Genomic DNA, 21,355 nt, shown 5'->3' on the forward strand with positions numbered 1-21,355 from the left:
GGTGCTCAGCAGAGCCACTCACAAAGTTAAGACAAGAAACTAGACTTTGCCTTCCAAAGATAGGGCTCAGTATCTGATGGGCTGTGCTTACCTTGGACGGTTTTTCTCCCTGTGCCACAGGGCTTGGTGCTCTCTTTGCTTTTTTGGCTTCTTCGTGTGATTTGGGTTTCTGAACAACTAAATCACAATGAAGTATTTAAAATAGCTGAATTTAGCAAATGAGTCAACTTGTATACAAATTTCAGTTTTCATCTGTATGTAGTCTTTGGTATAGCAGTCTGTATGGTACTTCCAAGGATAAACATACAGTACTGAGTCATTGCCATCTCTGCTTGAAAATGGATTGAGGACTGAGGGTGATGCTCTGCAAAAGTTTGCAGTTGAAATACCATCCTGATAATAAGCAGTATGTAGCAATGTCTCTTTGCAGAGGAAGGAAAAAAGGTTGTAGGCATTTACAAAAAACAGTTGATGGCAGATGCAGAGGTGGAGCACAGTCTCTGGTTCAGCTCTTTCTTCATTAGACTCTCATTAAGTGCTTAACCTAGAATAACCTACTTTGTGTGATGTCCAGTACTTGCTCTTCATGATTTGTGTCATGCTCCATTAAGAAGAATGAGGCATTCGCCGTGTTGAGCCTTCTTGGAGAGGAGATGGTTTTAGGCTGCAGGGTAGGGCAGGCAAGGAAAGAGTGCAGTTAGCCTCACAGCACAGAGAGGAGAGCTGAAAAGAGCAAGAAGCAGTTTTATGGCTGATGGGAACAGACGACCCAGGAACCAAAGAGAACACGCTGTACTGCAACAGAGAAAAGACAGTTAAAATAGTCTGGAAGCGAAACACGCATGAAGAGATGCAATGGATTGGGATATGCTTGCTTTTATGCTATTTTCTGTACCACTTTGTTGATCACTTTGCCTTTCCTTTACTGAAAAATTTAATTATTCTAGTTGCAATAAACTTCTAATAAATTCTCATTTTTTTCTAAGTTTAAAAGCCTTTTTGTCATCTTTGGTGACATCTTTGCTCTGTAAGGAGAATATTTAGCTCATACTTCTGCCTTACCCAGTGTCCTCTGATAACTTTTATTCTATAGCAAGCAGCTACAAATGGTTTGGTTGGTATTTTTGTTTTTACTGCACAAGCTGCTAGTGCCAATACCTTTCTATTTCTAGAATGCAGGAGGGACTAAAATATAACGTGACCTTAGGTAATAAAGCAGTCTCGTTAATAGGTCAGTTTAAGAATATCTGTGCTACTTGAATGATTGTATTCTTAATGATGAGAGACAGTGAACTTATGCAAAGACTGCCACAATCTGCTTATTCATACATTTATTTGCGTTTTTGTATTTTTCTATTTATTTTCTATTTTCCTTTTAATCAGTATTTAAGATTGTGTTGCTTTTTGGAGACATTGTGTGTACTGATCTCCAAGATCTCTTAAGCATTGGGTGATGTGAATTCTTGACAAGGCTTCTTTTATGCAGTGTGATTATTTATTTATAAACTGTGACATCACAAGAAACAGAAAGATGAGACTTGTAAAAGCCCAGTAAGAGGTGAACCTTAAGCTAAAAAGGAAGGCAGGTTGGGGAAACTGGCTCAGTACCTCCAGACAGTAGGCAGCAGTAAAAATGAAGACAGTAAATGTTATTTTTCTGAATACAATGATTGTTATTTGTTCTGAAACACTCAGTGACCTTTGTTCAGGCAGAAGAGGCTAATTGTGAAACTACCTGTAACACAGGAGTTCAAGAAATATTGAAATGCTCCCAAATTGACCACGTGAGATAGGCAAGGGCTGTGGTTTTATTCACTATCCTTTCTGCTCTTAAAACCCACCAAAGATGAGAGGGAAGGAGGTAATTGGAAGCGAGAGCACAGGAGCAAGGGCATGGGAAGAGCCGTGGGTGTCCAAACAGGGCTCAGCACTTGTGTCAGGATGCTGCTGTTCTTCTGGAGCTGAAGTGACAAGTGCATAGCACTGCCGAAGAGGATGACAGCAACGTTGTTATCTCAGAGGAGTTCTCCTTACAAGTGAGGGATAATATTGCTGGACAACCATTTACTTTAAATGGGATGCTTACATGGCTATCTTACAGATTCATCTTAATGTAGATGTGTATCCCTAAACAAAGTACTCCACAGATAAATGGGCAAAACTTGGGATTTAGGCTGTTACCTTCAGTAATACTTGAGCAATGAAGTTATATCAACTGAAAATAAATGTTAATACATTGTTAGAAGTTAATATCAGCGACTGTATTTGCCGATATGCCACACAAAAAAACCGGAAGGGCAAGAGGCAATCTCCATTTTATTTGATATCCGAGGGCTTATGTAGCTTATTAAAATTTTGAATGCAATGACCTCTTGAAACGTTGGCCACAAACCAAGGCGGTATGCAGGCAGCAGCCTGTAGTCACTGTCCTAGAGGAGTGCTTCTGCTGTGACAAAGTAGATGATATCTTTACAAAAATCCAGGAAGACAGGAAAAGTTAGATAATATTTTTGCTCTGGGAGTAATTAGAGTAACTGTGTAACCATTTTTAAAAAAATTAATTATTGAGAAACTGAGCCTTGTCTTCCTTAGTGGCCTTCTACCACTCACAGGTTCAAACAACAGCAGGGACAACCTTGGACATTAGTGAATGTTGTTAGATTTTAGACTTGTTACTATGCAACATTAAATTGTTCTTGCAATTTCCTTAGGATCGATGATGGAGGCTCATGTAAATTAACGTGGCTCACTCAAAACTTGAACAGGAAATTCATTCAAACTAATTTGTAGTAGTACAGCATCAAACTTTTGCCAAATTCACATTCTGACAAACAGTTCCTGTCCTTTATTATGTATGTATTTACTTATTTATTTGGAGGGAGGCTGGGAAGTCTCTTGCCTTTTTACAAGCAATGCTCTCCAAATCAGGAATGTCACATTAGTATAGAAGAAAATCATCCATCTTACTCCCCTAAGTTGTTCTGCCTCAACTAATTCTGGTAATTTTGGGACATGAAGATAGTGCTGATTTTTATTATTATTACTATTATTTTCCCCAGTGGACCTTGATCCACTAGTATTTAGTGAAAGCTATTAGTTACTTTTGTCTGAATACCAAGTAGAAATGTGATTCTCCTGTATTACGTAATCAGAATAGAACATAAGAAGAGAGTGGGAAAATTTTTCCTCAGTGTTGCTAACTAGCAGTGTTGTTACAGGTATCTGGATCTGGCAAAACAGTTCCCTTCTGAAGAAATCCTTAGGAACAGAGAAATGGAGCATGGAAAGGCAAGCTAAACCTAAGACGCTGCTGGGTAGTGAGTAATGCACCAGGCAGCAATCAGCTTGGCAGTTGCTGTAAAATTTAAGCATGTGAAGAGGGCAGTTGTCCTCCTTATAAAATAATAATAATAATTTACATTACATCCTTCAGGTGAAGTGTAGTACAGAGCAGTATAAGACTTGCTGAGCACACATTTCTCCAAAGCTGCTTCTGGCCCTTGCATCTCAGTTACACTTTCAAGTTGTATAATGTTTTGAATGAATAGAATAAATGTATGTGAGTGTAGATCTATGAAATGTACGTAATTTAATGCTTTCTTTAAAGTTCTTGTTAATATTTTTGGAGGTTTTTTTTGTGGCTTCCAGGTCTTATGTGAAATGCTCCAAATAGTAGACTGATGTGGTCACATTCTGATAGATTTACTTGCTCCTTGGAGATGCCATCATGGTAACATGTTAGTGGTGTTGTGATAAGTTTGTCCTGCCTGCCAAAGCTTACTGCAGGTTGGTATAATGCAGCTAATCAAACTAATAGGTTTGATTTAGGTCTTATTAAGTGCTTTTTTTTTTTTTTCCATTTAGAATTTTTAACAGAGCAAAAATCTACTCTGGATAAGTGGCATTGGTTGTTTAATGGACTTTGGTCTTGTCAGTGTATCTGTCAAAACTGACATAAGAGCATAATTACAGACTTCATGTTTTCCTGGACATGTTGGTGATGAATACTTTTAACAGTGTGCTTTTTCATTTGAGTTGCACCACGTACCCAATTACAGTGTATCCACTGTAATTGTATCTGCTATTTTTACAGGCGTGTGTTTTTAAGCATAAGAATTTTTCTATAATTCTGTATGAAATTATATTTTTTTCTGTTTCTTCCATTCCCATAAGCATTCTGTTCTAAGGTTACACGAGTTTTAAGAGGTAGTGTAGGAGCTACTGAGATGTGTGGATTTTTCCTCCTCGTTAGCAGCAGGTAGAGCAGAGTCATGCTAGAAACATGCCTGAGAACGTTATTTTTGTATCTTCTCAGCATGAGCCTAATCAATAAGGAAATCTTTGTGGATCCAGCCTGTGGTTGTTTTCTCTCCTTTCATCTTCTTTTCTTTTCGTAATTGAACAAATCAAAACAACTCCCTCTCGCTTACTCAAATAATTGGAAACGCATAGCTCTAATATGTTGTGTCACAACTTTTCTCTAGTGGTCTTATTTCCCCAGTAAACTAGAAATATGGCTGCATTAAGATGAAGCAAACAAAGAAAAATATTTTAAATATGTTGAAATCTTTGCTGAAGTACCAAACTTAAGCTGAGATCTGTGTGGTCTCTCTCTTAGGTCCTGTCACAGCTTCTTTTCAAAATACTTCATTTTTTCTCCTTTGTTTTCTTTAAAATCTTGTCACTTGCATAGAGTAAGAACCTGCATCAGGGCACTTCTGAGAGCTCTTGATTTATCCTCAGTTAAGACTTTGAACTCTTCGTTATGGTAGGAAAACATGTTACTTGCCTTTCATGGTAAGTGCCAGTGGTGTAAATGCAGCCACAGACAAAAGTTTTTAATTTCCTTCTTTATCCTTAGGTAATGAGTATACTACAGAATTCTACTTCATTATACCTCTCTTCATTTTTCAGACATTGCTGATTTTTGTGTAGATGAACAAGCTGCTTTTAAAGACATGCTTTTGAATTAGCGAACCTTTTCTCAGCATGATAATCTTCCATTCTATAAATTAAAAAATCCACTTCATTTTTTTTAGCCATCAATTTGTAGTTCAGACATTAGTTCATAGGACATTAGGGAGTTGCCAGTCTCGAACTGATTTACTGAAGAAAAGCAGATTATGCAACTTCGACATTTTCCATTTTATTGCCAGCCAGCATCCCAGCCCTCTTGTCAGCTGACCAATCCTACAGCCTCGTGGAGGCCTCTCCCATTTTTTTCTTTTATTTTGTGTAGTTTAGAAATATGTCTCTGAGAGAATGCTGTTACTTTTCTCATAACTTCAATTTCATCCCTCTCTTTTGCAAAAAGGAGGAACCTCATTTGCAAAAAATCACACCAGATATTTCCTTTTTACCCAAGTCAGGGACTGACTGTGTTTATACCATCTCAGTATTTCCAAAACACCCATTGCAGTGACTCATACATAATCCTTTTAAGGGGTGAAAACAACATCTAAAATACAAAGGAGGTTGAACCCAGCTGGTTCTCGAAAAACTTGCAGAAAATCTGAAATTTGGCACTTGGAAGAAAACTCTTCTGTGGGGCAAAAAGCAAACAAACAAAAGCCAACCATTTCTACATTACTGCTTATAAGCAGCTAACTGCACGTCCTTGGTAAAGATGTAATGAGACTTCTGTTGTTGTTCTTTGGTGGTCTTCAGATGTGAGAGTATTCTCAGGTTTTTGCTTCTCTTCCCTTAGTTTGAGAAAAGCCAGGAACGCAGGTGTGTACTGTGCTCAGTTCTGAGACCTCCCTGTACCTCACTGTCATTGTCTGGTCGTTTCCAAAGTTTTTTTCAAACAATGTTAAGATTCTCTTGTTTTTCTGCTTTTTGAAAGGTTATGACTTTTTTTTTTTCCTAACTGTGCCTTCTGATCTGGCTGTCACTGTGGTATGAGTCTTTTTAAAGCTGAACTTTTAATCAGCCAGGCACACTGTTTTAAAAACAATTGCAATTTTTTTTAATATATATATTATTAAATCGTTAAAAAATTAGAGAGGAAATCATCGTTCATAAAAGAGAAGTTCTGGAAGTTCCCACCTAAGGCACTGTAGTGTATATAACAGCCAGAGTCATTCTTTGATTGTAGATTGACTTTGTAATTTCTTCCAGACTGTATTTAGAAATTTTTTGTCTCAGTTATCTATGGACAGATGAGTAACCTCCAGAACCTTAGGCTGCACCACACTAAATGCTATTAGTTCCTTTCTTTGAAAAATGCTCCTAAAATGCTGTGTTGGGTCTGGCTGGGGCAGCGTTAATTTTCTTCACAGCAGCCCAAATTGTGGTATGTTTTGGGTTTGTTATCAGCACAGCTGGTATTTTAGCAGCAGCTGAGCAGTGCTTGCAGAGCCTAAAGGCCTTCTCTACTTCTCTCTCTCTGCCCACCAGAGATCTGGCTGGGTGTAAGCTAGAGGGTGGGAAGAGATGCTGCCAACTAGGTGACCCAAATTGATGGAGGAGATATTCTATACCATGTAATGTGCTTAACAACAGAACAGAAGGAGGGGTTAGAGAGATTAGCCATCTTTTGCTTGGGAACTGGCTGGGCATCAGTCTACTCATGGGAGGTTGTGAGTGTTTGCCTTTGCATTACTTGTTTTGATTTTTTCTTTCACTTCTCCTTCTGTTTTAAAGTGTTTTATCTCACATGTGAGATTTCTCCCTTCTATTCTTTTCTCCTCCCATCCATGACCTAGGTGTGGGCAGGTGACACTGCTTAGGCCCACAGCCAGTGCTTCCCTCAGGTTTGTCACAGGTGCCTAGAAATCGAAAGAAGAGGTGAGTGAGTGTCTGCATGTGTAACTTTCTGCAATATTTTTCATCCCTAGAAAAAAGAAATAGGTTTAGGGAACAGTAGATAAAAGCACTATAATGCAAATTGTGTGTAATGGTTTATAATGTAATATTGAGAAAGTTGTGGTTCTGATTACAGCAAAGTAAACAAATGACTTTGAGAAGTGTTATGCATCAGTCAGAGAGCAAACAAAGTGGGAGCTTGTAGCTGTTTTATAGGTAATGGAAGTGGAGTGAAAGGGTATTTAATATTGTGCAGACCAAGGGCATAAGAAATCCCTGTCTTACTGAGACTAGTGATCCATCCTGCCTGGAAGGACAAGCGAGTAGGTCTGGCTGCTCTCTGTGCTCCCTTCCTTTTGGACTCTTCCATCATCCATAAGGGCTGAATTAGAGTTTTTAAGAGATACCTCCCTGCCTAATCCTTTTGCTGTCCATTTATGGATGAGTCACCCATTACTTGGCCTTGTCCCCCATAGAACTGCTGTACCATCTGTGTCCACAGCACATGGCATATTCCAGGAGATCACTGCCTGTGCAGAGAACTTTTTTGATCGTTTGTTGTTGTTATTGTTTTACAAAAAACCTATGAATTTTGCCTAGTGCCTCTAGTTTGTGTATTTAGGGTCAGTGGTGCTTTTGTGTTCAGTTTATCCATCACCCTCATGATTTTCTAAGCTCCAGAGCTATGCTCCTCAGCCTTCACATCTCCAAAAACTGCAGAGTCTCAGCCTTTCTGGCCACGTGCCACGGAGCCCCACAAGCCTTCCGCTTCTTTCTGATTTCTCTGTTCTCTTCCATCCCTAACTGCAGCATGTCGTTTTGAGATGTGGAAGACTAAATACTACCAAAGATGTGAACTCATGAAAATTATATGCTGTCAAAAGCACTCTTCTTTAAGCATCCTTTCTGATTATACTCGTTATTTTGTTGGCTTTTTAGCTGCCTCTGCGCTTGGAGCAGAAATTAGGTACAAGTTTGTAAGGGCTGAGTGTTCAACAGTGTTCTGACAGTTAAGTGGTGGAGTTTTCATGCTGATTTGTAAGGCAAGTGTGAGATGATGTGTTTTGAAGAGTCCTCTTGAGACATTTTGCTTCCTTGCAAAACATGCTTTTTCATGTGCTCTCTTATCCTTCTCTTTCTCTTGTTGCCTTTTGAGAGTTCTTTGAAAATGGTGGAAGAGCAGAATAATGTAACCCTTCTGCATTTTGTACATCTTTCCTGTTTAATCTAGAGAAAGCAGAGAGGTACAATACTTCTTGAATAAAGGATGTTATTTTGAATTCGAGCCTCTCCGACTCCCATTGTTATTGTGTTAGTCTAGGCATATTTTATTGTAGATTTTTGTTATTTTCTGAAGGTGGTGAAGAATGGTGTATGAGGTAAATAGTGTGATGTAGTAACAATGTACCGTTGCTGCAGTAATGGCAGACTAGTATTATCTTAGCCATCAAGCAAGAATTCTTTCCTGATAACGTACCATACTGATTCTGTGTGATTCTGTCAGTAGAGGACATCCTTCTGATCTCATTTTTTTTTTATCCAGTATTTGCTACTAGGCAGTGAGATGTTATTGAAATCCATACGCTAAAAATCCATAGGGAACATCCATCTTACTTACAAGTAGATAATTTTCCCAGAAAATGTGAATTTTCTGCAATGAATTTCCATTATTCTTTTAGTCAGAAGTACTGGGAGAAGCAGTGACTGTATTTTTTTTGGTGCATGTTCATGGGTGGGGCTGTTGTAATGCAGCTACTTCACGCTTAGCTAGTCAGAGCCTTTCTGCCACATTTCTTTCAATATCTCCCTTGTTCTAGCCCCATGGATCTTGTTGATCACTGACACTGCCAAGGAGTTTCCAAAATCCCAGCCTTTCTTGGCAGTGCAAATTTGATATTTCTTTGGGAGGGTACCGTAAAGTTGTAAAGTCACTTAAACATGAGTGCACTCAGCATCAGTGCTTATGGCTGCTGACTTCAGCCCCAAGCATGGCTTCCATGGCTGCACAGCAGGTCAGAGCAGGACTATGGCTTATTTCTGCCTTCAACTTACCTCACAGCTCTAAAACAGCACTGCTGTTTCAGCAGAGAGAATAATGCTTGTGGGAACAATTTTTGGGATGAGCAGGACATTAAGCCTTTGCCAGGACCCACTCGCTCAGGTAAGTGTGGGCATGGTCAAGTGAAGCTCTCCAGCAACTGCTAACTTTAAGTGTTCATTCAGCCCCTTAACAGGCATTTCTTTATTCTTGCTTAATATATGTTTAGTGTCAACTTTCAGTGTCCAAGGTACAAGATTTGGGGGAAAAAAGAGTAAGTAATACATTTATATGATCTCCTGCTGTTTCTCTGTGTGTATATATAGGATGACAAAGAAGCCAACAGACCCTTACCAAACAAAGGAGAGCATGGACTAGGAAATGAGAAGTTCAAACCTGTGGTACCTTGGCCTCATGTTGAAGGTGTGGAAGTGGACTTGGAATCCATTCGAAGGAAAAATAAGGCCAAAAATGAATTAAATCAGCATGGTGGTGGTGATAACAATCAGCAAAACGTCATCCAGAGGCAGTATCTCACATTTAAACCTCAGACATTTGTATATCGAGATCCTGTTTTACGACCTGGAGTCCTCGGTAATTTTGAACCCAAAGAGCCTGAGCCTCATGGAGTTGTTGGTGGCCCTGGAGAGGAAGCGAAGCCATATGTTTTAGGACCAGATTACAAAGAATCCGTTCAAGCCAGCATAAAAGAGTTTGGGTTTAATATGGTGGCAAGTGATATGATCTCACTAGATCGGAGTGTTAATGACTTGCGTCAAGAAGAGTAAGCAAACTTTTTGTTTTCTTTTAGTTCTGTTTTTATAAGGCTTAATTATTTTCTTTCCATAGATCATAACCGATGCTTAAAGTGATATTATTAATTAGGCCAAATACTTAAGACTTCTTGTTCTGACAGGCAAGAGTGCTGTACTATACCAAATATTTCTGCATATATTATGCTAATGCTGTTCCAATTATTCCTTTTATAACTGCTTAATCTATATTGACTTGTCTCTAAAATCATCCATTTTACTGTTTAATCGCATTATTTTGGATGTTCAGTTCCCAGCAATCTTCCTTGTTGTATCATCTCTTTTTAATCCAGAAATTCTTAAGATTTGTTTTTAAGTAAGAATGCTTTTTTATTATTATTATTATTTCATGCAGAAGTTCCTATGGTATTGTTTATTCAGTTATAGTTTCACTACAGTGCTTTAAAAAAAAGACAGAAAATATTGTTTACTGTAAACATTTTTACATAGTTACTTGCATTAACAGGAGTATATAGATCTGCTATAGATGGAGTTTGGGTTTTGGAGCTAACACCAGAGTAGTCTTCTACTTGCACCTCTCACTGCATTTATCACAAAGAAGTAAAGGGGGAAAGAAGAAAGTTTTTACTTGCCTTGGGGTGTGTCTACTTCACTGTGAGGGGAATTCTGGGAAGATATTATTATTTACTCTGTGTATAATTACCAGTAGGTTTCTGCAGTCTCTTCTGTTCTTTGTTAAATGCTGAAGCCAAATTTGCTTTCAGGCTAATCTGCGTTTGATATTATTTTCCCTGTTGAATATCAAGGAAAGGTCCCTGAGCAATCTGATTGATTAGTGGTTTTTTAAGCCTTTTTTTTTTTTTTTTTTTTGCGTTGGATAGGAAATTATATGAATTTAAATATAAAATAGGTTCCTGTTCTCCCCAGCAGTGGAGTTATTTCAATACCAGGGTTTGGTGCCAACATCTGGATGCTTCCAACTGACGCAGCTATCTATTTGGCTGGCTGTTGATTGCTTACCAAGACTTTGCTGTGGCCCTTCATAAAGGGTGTTTTTCCATGTCAAGAGGTGGGAGAAACCTGGTGAGCCGTTAGTCTTACTCATGCTTCTGCATGCTCTACTGCTTGGATTTACTACTCATTGTGTGCTTGCTAAAATGAATGAAGTACACAGAGTGCGGGACTTCTTTCATGCCACATTCCTGGGGTGACTTACTGAAGGTTTCTACCTGCTTGAAGTCAAAGAAGAGAAACAAGTTTGTCAACTGATAGCAGAACAGGAATGTTGAATTTTACAGTTTCCTCCAAGCACATTTACAGATAAGTCTTCCATGGTGGTCAGAGCCAGCAGCTCAAATCAAAGTCAGGCTTTATTGTTTAATATCCTAAGAAAGCAAACAAAACAGTGTGAAAAAAATGAGCAAAATACATCTTTCAGGCAAATTTATGTTGAATATTTCATATACTGAATACTTGAGAAGCTTGCAGTTATCTTAAATCTGTTAAAGGTTTATTGCAATCCCCATGCGTCCCACAGGAAAGGCAGAAGAGAAGGAAAGCAATGCAGGATTGGTTGGTATTGCTATATGCTTTCGCATATCAGTGTATTCACTTTCCTGCTTTTCCCCCTGCAAAACAGCAGGTTTCCTCATGGATGCACCATTTATTTTTCTCCCCCTTTTCACCCTACTGATCCATTCAGTAAGTCCTGAAGCCATTTTGGTTGGTAAGACTGGGCAGCATTCAGTTCAATTCTACCAAAGAACAATATAGTCATCCTTTTTTGACTATGAGTATCTTAGCATTGTTAAGTCAGTAAGATATTTTAGTCAAAGGCTGGGTTTTTCACTCAGAGACACTCAAATCCAGGTACGCCTCTTGTCAGCCTTCTCCTTGGGGCATAGAAGTTCTTCAGCATCACCCTAAGCAATGAGTTTTGTTCAGGGAAAGGTGTTAAGTGCTTCCCCACACTGCATTGGCAGGAGTGAAACAGCACTGTAAGAACTGTTTCTCTCAGCTTAAAAGACACAGAGCCCCATGAAGGGGTGTTCATCCTGCTGCGGTTAGATTTGTCTTTTCCATCAGACCCATGGTCAAGGTGATTTGCCAACTGCCATTACTGAATCAGCAGGAACTTTGCTGCTGATTGTAGACAGTCTCAGTTCCATAAAAAAAGCTTAAGTTTTGCTGCCTCCTGTAGGGAGGGATAATGTTGGCTGGTGCACTGAAGCAGATTGTCAAGTAATGCTGTCCTATTCCTTAGGTTAGCAATGTGAACTCCTACTTTGAGTTACTTAACCAGTCTGTTTTGAGGTTGAAGCCAATCACTTCTGTTGGCATGAGGAACTATGATGGGTTTAGGTGGAGCAGGACTTGTTTTCCCCCTTACTTCTAGTTGCAAAGAGGTAGAAACAGCTTTAGCAGGCCCTGTCCAAAACCTCTGAATGGTTGCTGAAGAAAACAGAATGACAGAATGGCCGTGGTTGGAAGGGACCTCAAGGATCATGGATCTCCAACCCCCCTGCCACATGCAGGGCCACCAACCTCCCCGTTTAATGCCAGACCAGGCTGCCCAGGGCCCCATCCAATCTGGCCTTGAACACCTTCATGGATGGAGCATCCATAACCTCTCTGAGCAGCTTGTTCCAGCACTTCACCACTCTGCAAAGAACTTCCCCCTGACATCCAACCTAAGTCTTCCCTTCCTAGGCTCAAAACCATTTCCCCTTGTCCTGCAGTTACCTACCCTTTCAAAGAGTTGATCCTCCTCCTGTTTGTAGGCTCCCTTTAGATACTGAAAGGCTGCAATGAGGTCACCCCATAGCCTTCTTTTCTCCAGGCTGAACAAGCCCAGCTCCCTCAGCCTGTCTTCATAGGGGAGGTGTTCCAGTCCCCTGATCATCTTCGTGGGCCTCCTCTGGCTCTCTCCAACAGCTCCCTGTCCTTCTTGTGCTGGGGGCTCCAGAGCTGGACACAGTGCTCTAGATGGAGTAGAGGGAGACAATCACCTCCCTGTCCCTGCTGGCCACCCCTCCTTTGATGGAGCCCAGGATACCATTTGCCTTACAAGCCACAAGGGCACACTGCTAGCTCATGTTAAGTTTTTTATACATCAAGACCCCCAGGTCCTTCTCTGCAGGGCTGCTCTCAAGGACTGCTTCTTCCAGTCTATATGGATGCTTGGGATTCTTCCGGCCCAAGTGCAAAACTTTGCACTTTGTCATGTTGAACCTCATCAGGTTCACCCGGGCCCACCTTTCCAGCCTGTTGAGGTCCCTCTGAATGGCATCCCAAACCTTTCCTTAAAACTTGGTGATTTTTACCATCCATGGATTTTATTTTATTTTATTTTAATTCTGACAAGTTCTGCCTTTTAAGAGCATTTGTATTCAATTTTACATGTTGCTCTGAATCTAAGCAGAACTCTGATAAAACCTTAGCTTTAGGGAATAAGGTCATTAATTTATTTGTTCCCTGGGTATTTTTGTGATTGGGAGTCTACACAGAGATAAAGCTGAATAAAAACAGAGCAATAAATAATCTGGATGATTTTGGATTAAAGATAAACAGACTTTGCTAGGGAAATAGAAAATGGACCTGGGCAAGAGATGAATGCTGTCAGGTATGAGGTACATCCTCTGAAAAAAAAAATCTTCCCTGAAGAGAATTACTGGTAGGCAGAGCAACAGCAGGGTTTTTGTTTCCAGCATGCAGAGCACTTGTGCAGAATTTAAAAAATAGATAAATAAATATAAATGTGCTGGGTCTGACCAGAGATCTGCTTTCTCAATTTTTTTTCTCTGTGGAATAACTTGTGCTTGGGAGAAATCATGCAGGAGTGGTCTAACTTTAGTTCCTGGCAACCAGCAGGTCAGGGTTTTGTGAACCAGAAATTGCAACAGGACCATCATGCTTCATGGACCTTTTCTGTGCATGTAATTGTCTTTTAAAAGTATTTGTACTCTTGAAATTCATTACGTTGTGAGTCAAAGTCCCTTTCCAGGCTGAAGACCACAGTGTGTGCTTAACCTTTCCTCCTGGAAATTGTCATGTACCCCTGTTATTCTGCCACCCTGTGATACAGAAATATCAGCTGTAACAACATCGAGCTGCTACATCATTGTTCTGTATTTCTTCCTTATTCCTACCACTGTTTGCCCTTTCATCACTCTCGAGCTAAAATACTCCCACAGCTGCTTGTGTTCAACTCCAAGACTTTTTGAGTGACAATGAATGGCAAGTTCAGAGGCTGTCTTTGAGTGCTGTGCTCTTATGCTTCATGTACACTCACTTGTGCTTGCAGTGGGCTCTCCTTATGGCTTGTTGCCTGAGTAGTTCCTTGAATTGTTCTGCAGCTTCTTACATTTCAGTAGAGACGGCCTAGATTTTAATAGGCTGTTACAGTCACAAATTCCCTTCAGCATGAGCAATATTCATTCATTCCTGTTCCTTAAGCAGTTACTGATCTACAAAACCTTCCATCTTATCCTTCTGTACTTTGCTGTAGGTCTTTGCTTCGGAAGAAACTGAAGAGTCTTTATCAGAGGCTTTGGAAATTCTGTTAATCTACCAACAGACTCACCCACATCCACATACTTTCTGATTCCTTTAAAAGATTAATAATATGTTTCTGCAGCATGAATACTTCAACAAATGCTGTGTTTACAGTTTACTAGTTTTGTTCTTGATTATTTGCTTCTATTCACAGCACTGGAGTAGGACTCAGTTGTCTGCTGTTCTTTGAAACCCCAGAACCCTTTTGTAAAAATCGGTGTCAGACTTTCCTTTATCTGTTTGTTTGATATCAAGGCTGGTCAGCAGTAGTTACACACCACAGTGTTTTGTCAATTTGTGTTGCATTCTTTGGGAAATAATGGGGTTCTCAAAAAAAAAAAAAAAATTAAAAAAATAAAAATAAAAAGCAGTTACACTGTATAAAGCACAAATAAAGTAAAAGCTAAAAGCTATTGTGAAGTATCGCTATGTGCTTGCTCTGTTTTTGTATTTTTCCTTGGTTATCTGGTGTCCATCGCTGTTGAGAGTTTAGTGTGAATGCTTAAGTTACCTTTCCCACTTCTGAAGTGATCTCTCTCTATTTTGATCATCTATCAGCCCAGCAGGCTTTCTGGCAGACAGCCTATCCTACGTGTGCTGTTTGGAAAAAAATATTTCAATAGTGGCTTTCATGCTTTAGTATCGTTTTCTCAAACTTCCCCCCCCCATCTTACTGTTTACGTTCAGTTTGCCTGAATTAGCATTCATTACTGTTTTCTTTTTTTGGACACCACCCAGTTTATTTAAAAAACATCTCCTCACTGCTAACAGCACCTGACTTTTAATCATGCTGCCTTTCCTCATTCCTTTTAGGCTTTTTATTTATTTATGTATTTATTTATTTACAAGTAGTGGTAAACAACACTCTCAGCTTCTAATATGTTGTCTTGAAGAAAACTCTGAAATGCTACCTGAAAGCATTTTAACAAGCCTACTCAGTTCTTTATAGTTCCCTTTCTAAGAGAAAGTGTTGCTGTGACACATCCTGACATTGAACTTTCAGTCATTGTGGCTACAACTAGAGTGTGGCTCCCAGACAGGCTCTTTAGCAGAGCTCAGTGTTGTGCTCAGTGTAGGTTTTGAGTTTGGATTTACCAGCTCACTTGAGGCAGTGGAAGTCTCCTGCCTGTGGCTTCTGTGCCTCCATGTGCTCCAGTTCCTCTTGGTGCATTGTGGTGGATGGCAGAGTCCAGCATAGGTGGCCAGTTCTTCCCTCTAGTTGTACTGATGGCTTCCCTTGTCTACATGTGTGTCAAATCTAAACTCCAGTAATTCTTATACCTGGTTTATTTAATGAAGGCAATCCTCCCTGGATAAAATTAAATGGTGCCAAAAGTCTCACTAATCTATTTAAAACAGGCTACTATTCAATTTTCTCATCCAAGCACTGAGTCTCTGCTTCTTTATTTGCCACTGCCTAGCAGTTTGGTAAATCCAGCCCTCCTCTCCCTCTTTCCATCTGGAAGCAGTAAATAAATGAAATGTCTGTGCCTTCTCAGCCTCATGTCTCAGAGTATGGGATACTGAATGAGTCCTCAGGACAAGCTTCTCCTATTTTCCTTCAACTCTTTTATTTTGTTCTCTGATATAATTAAAGATAGGAAGGACAAAGCAGATACAGTGCTGGCCAAAGGGACTGTGACATTTGGAGCTGTGCACAAAAGCCTAACTGAAGAGACCTCTGGTCACAAAATTGGTTTTTCAATTCAATAGGTTTAAAATAGAGATCTAAGTGAGTTGATTATCCCTCTTAGAAATCCAATTTCTGTTTGCTTACATGAATTCTGTGGTTAATTGTTAAATCAATGAAAATGTTCTTTCTTAACTTCTTATGGAAAACAGTAGTTCTGTGGCTATGTAAGCAGAATAATATTCCCAGTATGTTTAAAAAAAAAAAAAGTGTTTATATTGTCACCATGCATTGGCCAGCTCCTGACTTAGAATCACAAGGTTGGAAACGACCTGCAAGATTGTCTAGTCCAACCACCCAAACTAGGAAGAGCCAAACTGCATTTTGCTTTTTTGTCATTAAGTGAATTTTTACCTTATGCTTTTAATCCTCAGTGGCTGTCCTTAGTAGCTAGTTTGCTGAGGGAGAAAGCATTTAATTGAAGCTGGGAGCTTTTTACAGTCAGGCATAATGATGCGCCATTGGTTGAACCACCCCAGCCGTTCTCAGACACTTTCTTCCTCATGTATTTGGGAATGGCCATTTGGCCAAATTGTAACACCTGAAATCATGAGCTTTTCTTGGCAGATGTTAGGGAACATTTCAGTAGTGACTTCCTTGTGAAAGAGAATCAAAAAAGCTGAGAAATCTATACTGTGGACAAAAGTGTTGATGAGTATGAATGTGGAGCTCTGAGAAGAGTCTGTATGGCACATCTGCATCTGCAAGCTGCATCTGGTTATACAAGACCAAAACAATGCTAGTTGTTCCAAAGAACCTGCATTTCGTACTGCTGCAAAAAATACATATCGACAATGCATGAATTGCAGTAGTCTCTCTTGGCAATTTATTTTCTCTCAAAAGCACTAAGAAGCAATGCAGGGTTTTCTTTATCAAGTCTGTTTTCATAATGGAAAATCATCATCCATACTGGTGCATTTTGGGAGGCTAAAGTCACACTCATTGTGCTTTGGATTGAAATTTAGGTGGAGAAGCACTCAATAAGTCCACTGTAAGTGGAGCTGTTAGAAACTCGCTATTTCTCCTGTTAACTGACTTTGGTTACTATGGAGCCCTAAAGCCAGGGATATTCACAATGCTGGTCAGATTTCTGCTGGGTAATTAACTGTGTTGTCTGTAAGTAAAGGTGAATGCTCAACATTCTTTGCTCAGGTTTGATATGCTGTTGTTATCCCACCCATAGAAGACTTGCTTGCAAATCATTCTTACTGACCCAGAGGGTTTTAGTCTTAGGACTCCATTTGTGCTTGGCTGTTTTTGACAGCCCCTGTTAACAGGCATAGTAGGAATTGTACCTTGAGTATTTTGACTGCAGGAGTTATGTATTATGCAGGAGTTATGAGTATTATGACTCTCTGTGAACATTTATGACATGAGACAAATTAATCTCTTCCTGATTTTTTATTTCAGTATTACAGTAGATAACTGCTGTCTGTTCACCAGCATAAGCCAGAATCTCAAGTGCATTACCCAGGAGTAATGTGACAAAATAAATATTTTTAAGTGTTTTTTCCTTTCCTGCATTATCTGGTTGTTTTTTTTTTTTTTTAATTTTCCTTTTTAATGACATACAGGACGTGCCTCCTGGGCCATTAAAACTCATACTTGAATAATTGTATCTGTTGTTTTGGATCGCCATTTTACTTCAAGCAGAATTGCTGATAAGCTTTTGTAGAAAAACCTGAAAAAGTAACTCTTCCTTGTGTGAGTACAGTGCTTCTTTTGTGCAGAAATGTATTTTTCAACAACTGTTTCTGCATCTCCCAACATTCTGTAATACAGTTTTTTGTTCAGAGGTGAACAAGGATTGGCTTGTTTATAAAATCATAAATGAAGTTTTGAAAGATGTTCATTCTATATTTTTATTATTAGTACACGTGGAGGAGGAAATTCTTGCCAAAAATAAAGACTTCTGAGCTTACTTAAGGATATATGCATATACTGAGCTATGTTTTAGTGAAACTTAGTGTTTTTCTTATCATAGTTTGATGGCGGTATCTTGGATGCTTTAGCTGGGCCAAGTGCTATTGAAAATACCAAATGCTACAGCAAATTCTTAGTGCTGACTTGAGTTTAAAAAATATCAAAGTCTTCGGTTTGAACAACACTGAAGACATGAGATGAGGTAGATGAATCCTTCTGCTCATCAGAATTAGGTGGTCTTTTTATTCTGTGTGAAAATGGAAGCTTACTGTTTTCTTTTACAGTGGTTAGCTGTCAGTGAATCTTTTCATAGCTAAGGAGATGGAATAGAAAAGCTCTACAGTGAAGCCTGCTATCTTCAGGAATTTGATTAGTAGCTTCATTATAGCACTGTGCAAATTACATACTTGATACTATTATATGAAATAAGCTTTCAGTAATTACTGTTGGTATCAGCGTCATTGGAAATGGAGCATTAGGGACTTGGTTCCATTTCACACAGTGCCTTCACAACAATCGGTGGTACACTGTACTTGTTTGTAACCAAGAAGACCACTTTAACAGCATGCCCAACAACCTTTGTGTGCTTTACTGAGTGCTGGGGCTGAGGCAAGTGCATCACAGTGGTCAAACAAAGTGGAGAGGACCAGCTTGTGCCCGGTGGGCCGCCAGCTGCCTCACTCCTGACAAGCCTCCTGAAAGAAAAGGTATTTATAGGGTAATGGGGAATGTACTGTCAGCATCTCCTTGTGGTCAGGAAAGGTTTGAATTTCAGGCTCTATACTTTCAGAAGATCCTTATTTTCATTTAAACGGTTCAGGTCCTAAAAGTGAAAACAAGAGTGAAAATGGATCCTGTCTTTCTTTAATGTCAGCACCAGCATTTCAAATTCTAAGTTTCAACTGAAAAATAGTTGAGCCAAATGGAGGAAGCATTCTGTCAAAGAAGTGGTAATCTGAATGCAAAGCTAAAAGATAATTGAACTTCTTATGCTCTATCTTGTTCCAGCTAATTAGAAACGTACTACTAAGAGCTTTTAAATTAACTGATGTAAAATAAATTGTAATTCAGCCCATCTGAGCCTGGACAGGAACTTTGAGGTTTGACGTCTGGTGTGGTAGAAATGAAGTATTTTCTTGGGATTGAGCCCCAAGCTTTTCATAGCCTTTTGCTTATTGTATTAGGTAACACCTGTCAGTGCTTGATAAATCCAAAATTATGCATAGTCTGAATTCTTTTGAGCTTTACATAGACAAATATGTCTAGCTGCCACTTCCTAAAGCAGCGCATACCCAAGCAGAAAAATGATGGGAATTGCCGTAATGCATTAGCTTCTTAGCAGCATTTTCTGACAAATCAGTGCTGGCTGCTGCAGAGGGGAGAGGAGGGTAGAGGGCAACAAACAGCTTTTGTGTAATCAACCTGCAGAAATGCCTCCTCCTGCCTGGTGGTTGGCTCTTGCTGCTTGTCTCCTCACTGCGGTAGTGCTCTGCGTGCCACTGTTCTGCAGGGGGACTTGAGAAACACTGGAAAATGCTGTGTTGAGCTGAGGGGATGCTGCAGATCTGCAGTGCCATAAAACAGTACAGCTCTAATTTGGAAAGTGAAAATGATCTGTCGAATGTCATAGAAGAAACAAGCTGAGGACAGCTATTGGCACAACATGAAATAGGAATCTTCAGGGAGGAAGGGGGGTTTGGCTCCCTGTCTCTGTAAGTCAGCTTCCCCTAAGGAAGGGAATTTATTTCTGGGTTCACTGTCCTGCCCTGATGTATTTACTGCTTATCCTTTTTCAGCATTGTGAAAGTGATACTATGGGCAAGATTGTTGTGATTAAAAAGGCAGCAAGATTTATTCTTTTCACTTTGCCGTTAGCACCAGTGTTGGCACTCTGTACAAACCTGGTCATGAATTAGAGTTGTGAGGTTTTAAGAGGCATGGTAGCAAGTACAGCTTGTGCTTCCAGGGGCACCAGTATTGAAACTCAGTCACATAGCTTTGCAGGTTGCTTCCAGAATGGAATCATACAGAGCCTATAGCTGTTATCAAAATAGGAAATACTGTTTTGGCGTTAGTCTAAGCTATTAAAAAGTGTGTAAGAGTAGTTGTGCTATTGCATGCTGAAGGCAAAAAAAACCATCACCTAGCCCTCCTCAACTGGTCAAACAGTCCTTTTTGGTCCGTCTGTTTACTTCTCTGTAACTCCTGTTTTGTAAGTTAACTATTACAGTTTTGTATTGATGTGATGATGCATAAAAATACCCTGTAATGATTAATAAGTAACAAATACAATATGAACAATAGATTCACTTAGTTATCTTACAAAGAGGTGCACGGTTGTGTGTAGTTCACTTCTGTCTTCTGGAGTAGTGCTGCCTCTGACCTGCAGGCACTTAAGCAGGAGCCTCAGCTAACACCGTGGTACTGGCAGCCATTTGGATGAGTGAGCTGTTGCAAGGTGCCTCGTGAAAGAAGCTCTCATCCATTTTCGGGGGGAGGGGGGATGCAGTTTACTGCAGTAGTCATAATAAATCTTAAAACAGCAAGCAGTCCTGAATTCAGAATGAAGATATGTAAACAGCATGCTGCCTGCTGAACCTCTGTGTCCTTATAAGATAAGAGCTGATGTTATGAGAAATGGAAGCTGCAAATGGAAACAGAGCTCCTTACTTCTTGTTAGGTTCTGCTAGCATTAAAGCCACTCAGAGAGAAAAATGCATATGCTATCAAACAATTAACAGTAGGTGATAATTGATATTACTATGAATCTCATACACTTTTCAACATGAAATATAACTTAAAATACAATTTTAAATTTTGAACAGCTTTATATTCCTGCAAAATGGAGTTTAGAGCTTTATTGTCAATTACAATTTAGGATTATTTGTTAATACAAATGCTACTAATACAAGTTGAGACCCTCAGCATTTCACTGATTTACAGCTCAGCTTGAAGGAGGACTGACTTGAGGGTCTCAGGAGTTTTCTGGGGGCACTCACAGTAGACAGCAACAGCTGCCTGCTGGTCTAAGTACACAAGCACAGTTCTCTGAAATCAGTGACCTGGTGTGCCTTTGCAAAACAGAGGTGCTAGTTAGATAGTATTGGGAAAGGTAAACTGGTTGTAGCCACACACTCTTGCTTTTTTCTGGAGTTGAGATGCTTGCATGCTAGGGAATGGAGGAATTCAGGACAACATGAGAAGCATTTCAGTTAGCTCAAGATCTCAAATTGTCCTCTATCTGTCTGATTGGGGCTCACTCTTAAGACACTGTCACAGTGCTGTCATCATTTGTTGCATATATTTTTTATTTCACGGCTGGACCATTCTTTCAGCGGGAGCAGTGAACAGCCTACATCTGCAAGTCTGGTGGTTGCTATCAGGGGAAGCTAAGGGATTATCCAGGCCTTGGACCAGGCAAGCAATCACTTCTGCAGGACATCATCAAGGGCAAGTTAGTAAGTAGGGCACTAAGCTGTGAGAGCAGGAATTTCCTCAAGCTAAGGAGTGTTCCAGCCCAGCTCTGTAGGTTCTTGAACAGAGGCATTCCCTAGAGAAGATGTCTTCTGC

At 39.7% G+C, this 21,355-nt stretch overlaps 1 protein-coding gene across 3 annotated transcripts in view; it reads left to right on the plus strand.

Annotated features, from left to right (window-relative positions):
- Positions 1-21,355, plus strand: part of GALNT7 (polypeptide N-acetylgalactosaminyltransferase 7) — a 68,210-nt gene that overhangs the window by 18,871 nt on the left and 27,984 nt on the right. For 2 of the 3 annotated variants that reach the window (XM_042871602.1, XM_042871601.1), the window contains exon 2: positions 9,172-9,629. In XM_042871602.1, coding sequence (XP_042727536.1) covers positions 9,172-9,629 — 458 coding nt within the window. Of the gene's footprint in view, positions 1-8,911; positions 8,969-9,171; positions 9,630-21,355 lie in introns of those variants that run through there. The other variant, XM_042871603.1, reaches the window with a different exon arrangement.

This window comes from Lagopus leucura, unplaced genomic scaffold (genome assembly GCF_019238085.1).
Source record: "Lagopus leucura isolate 7727_CA_CO unplaced genomic scaffold, USGS_WTPT01 Super-Scaffold_100004, whole genome shotgun sequence".
NCBI classification, from domain to species: Eukaryota; Metazoa; Chordata; class Aves; order Galliformes; family Phasianidae; genus Lagopus; species Lagopus leucura.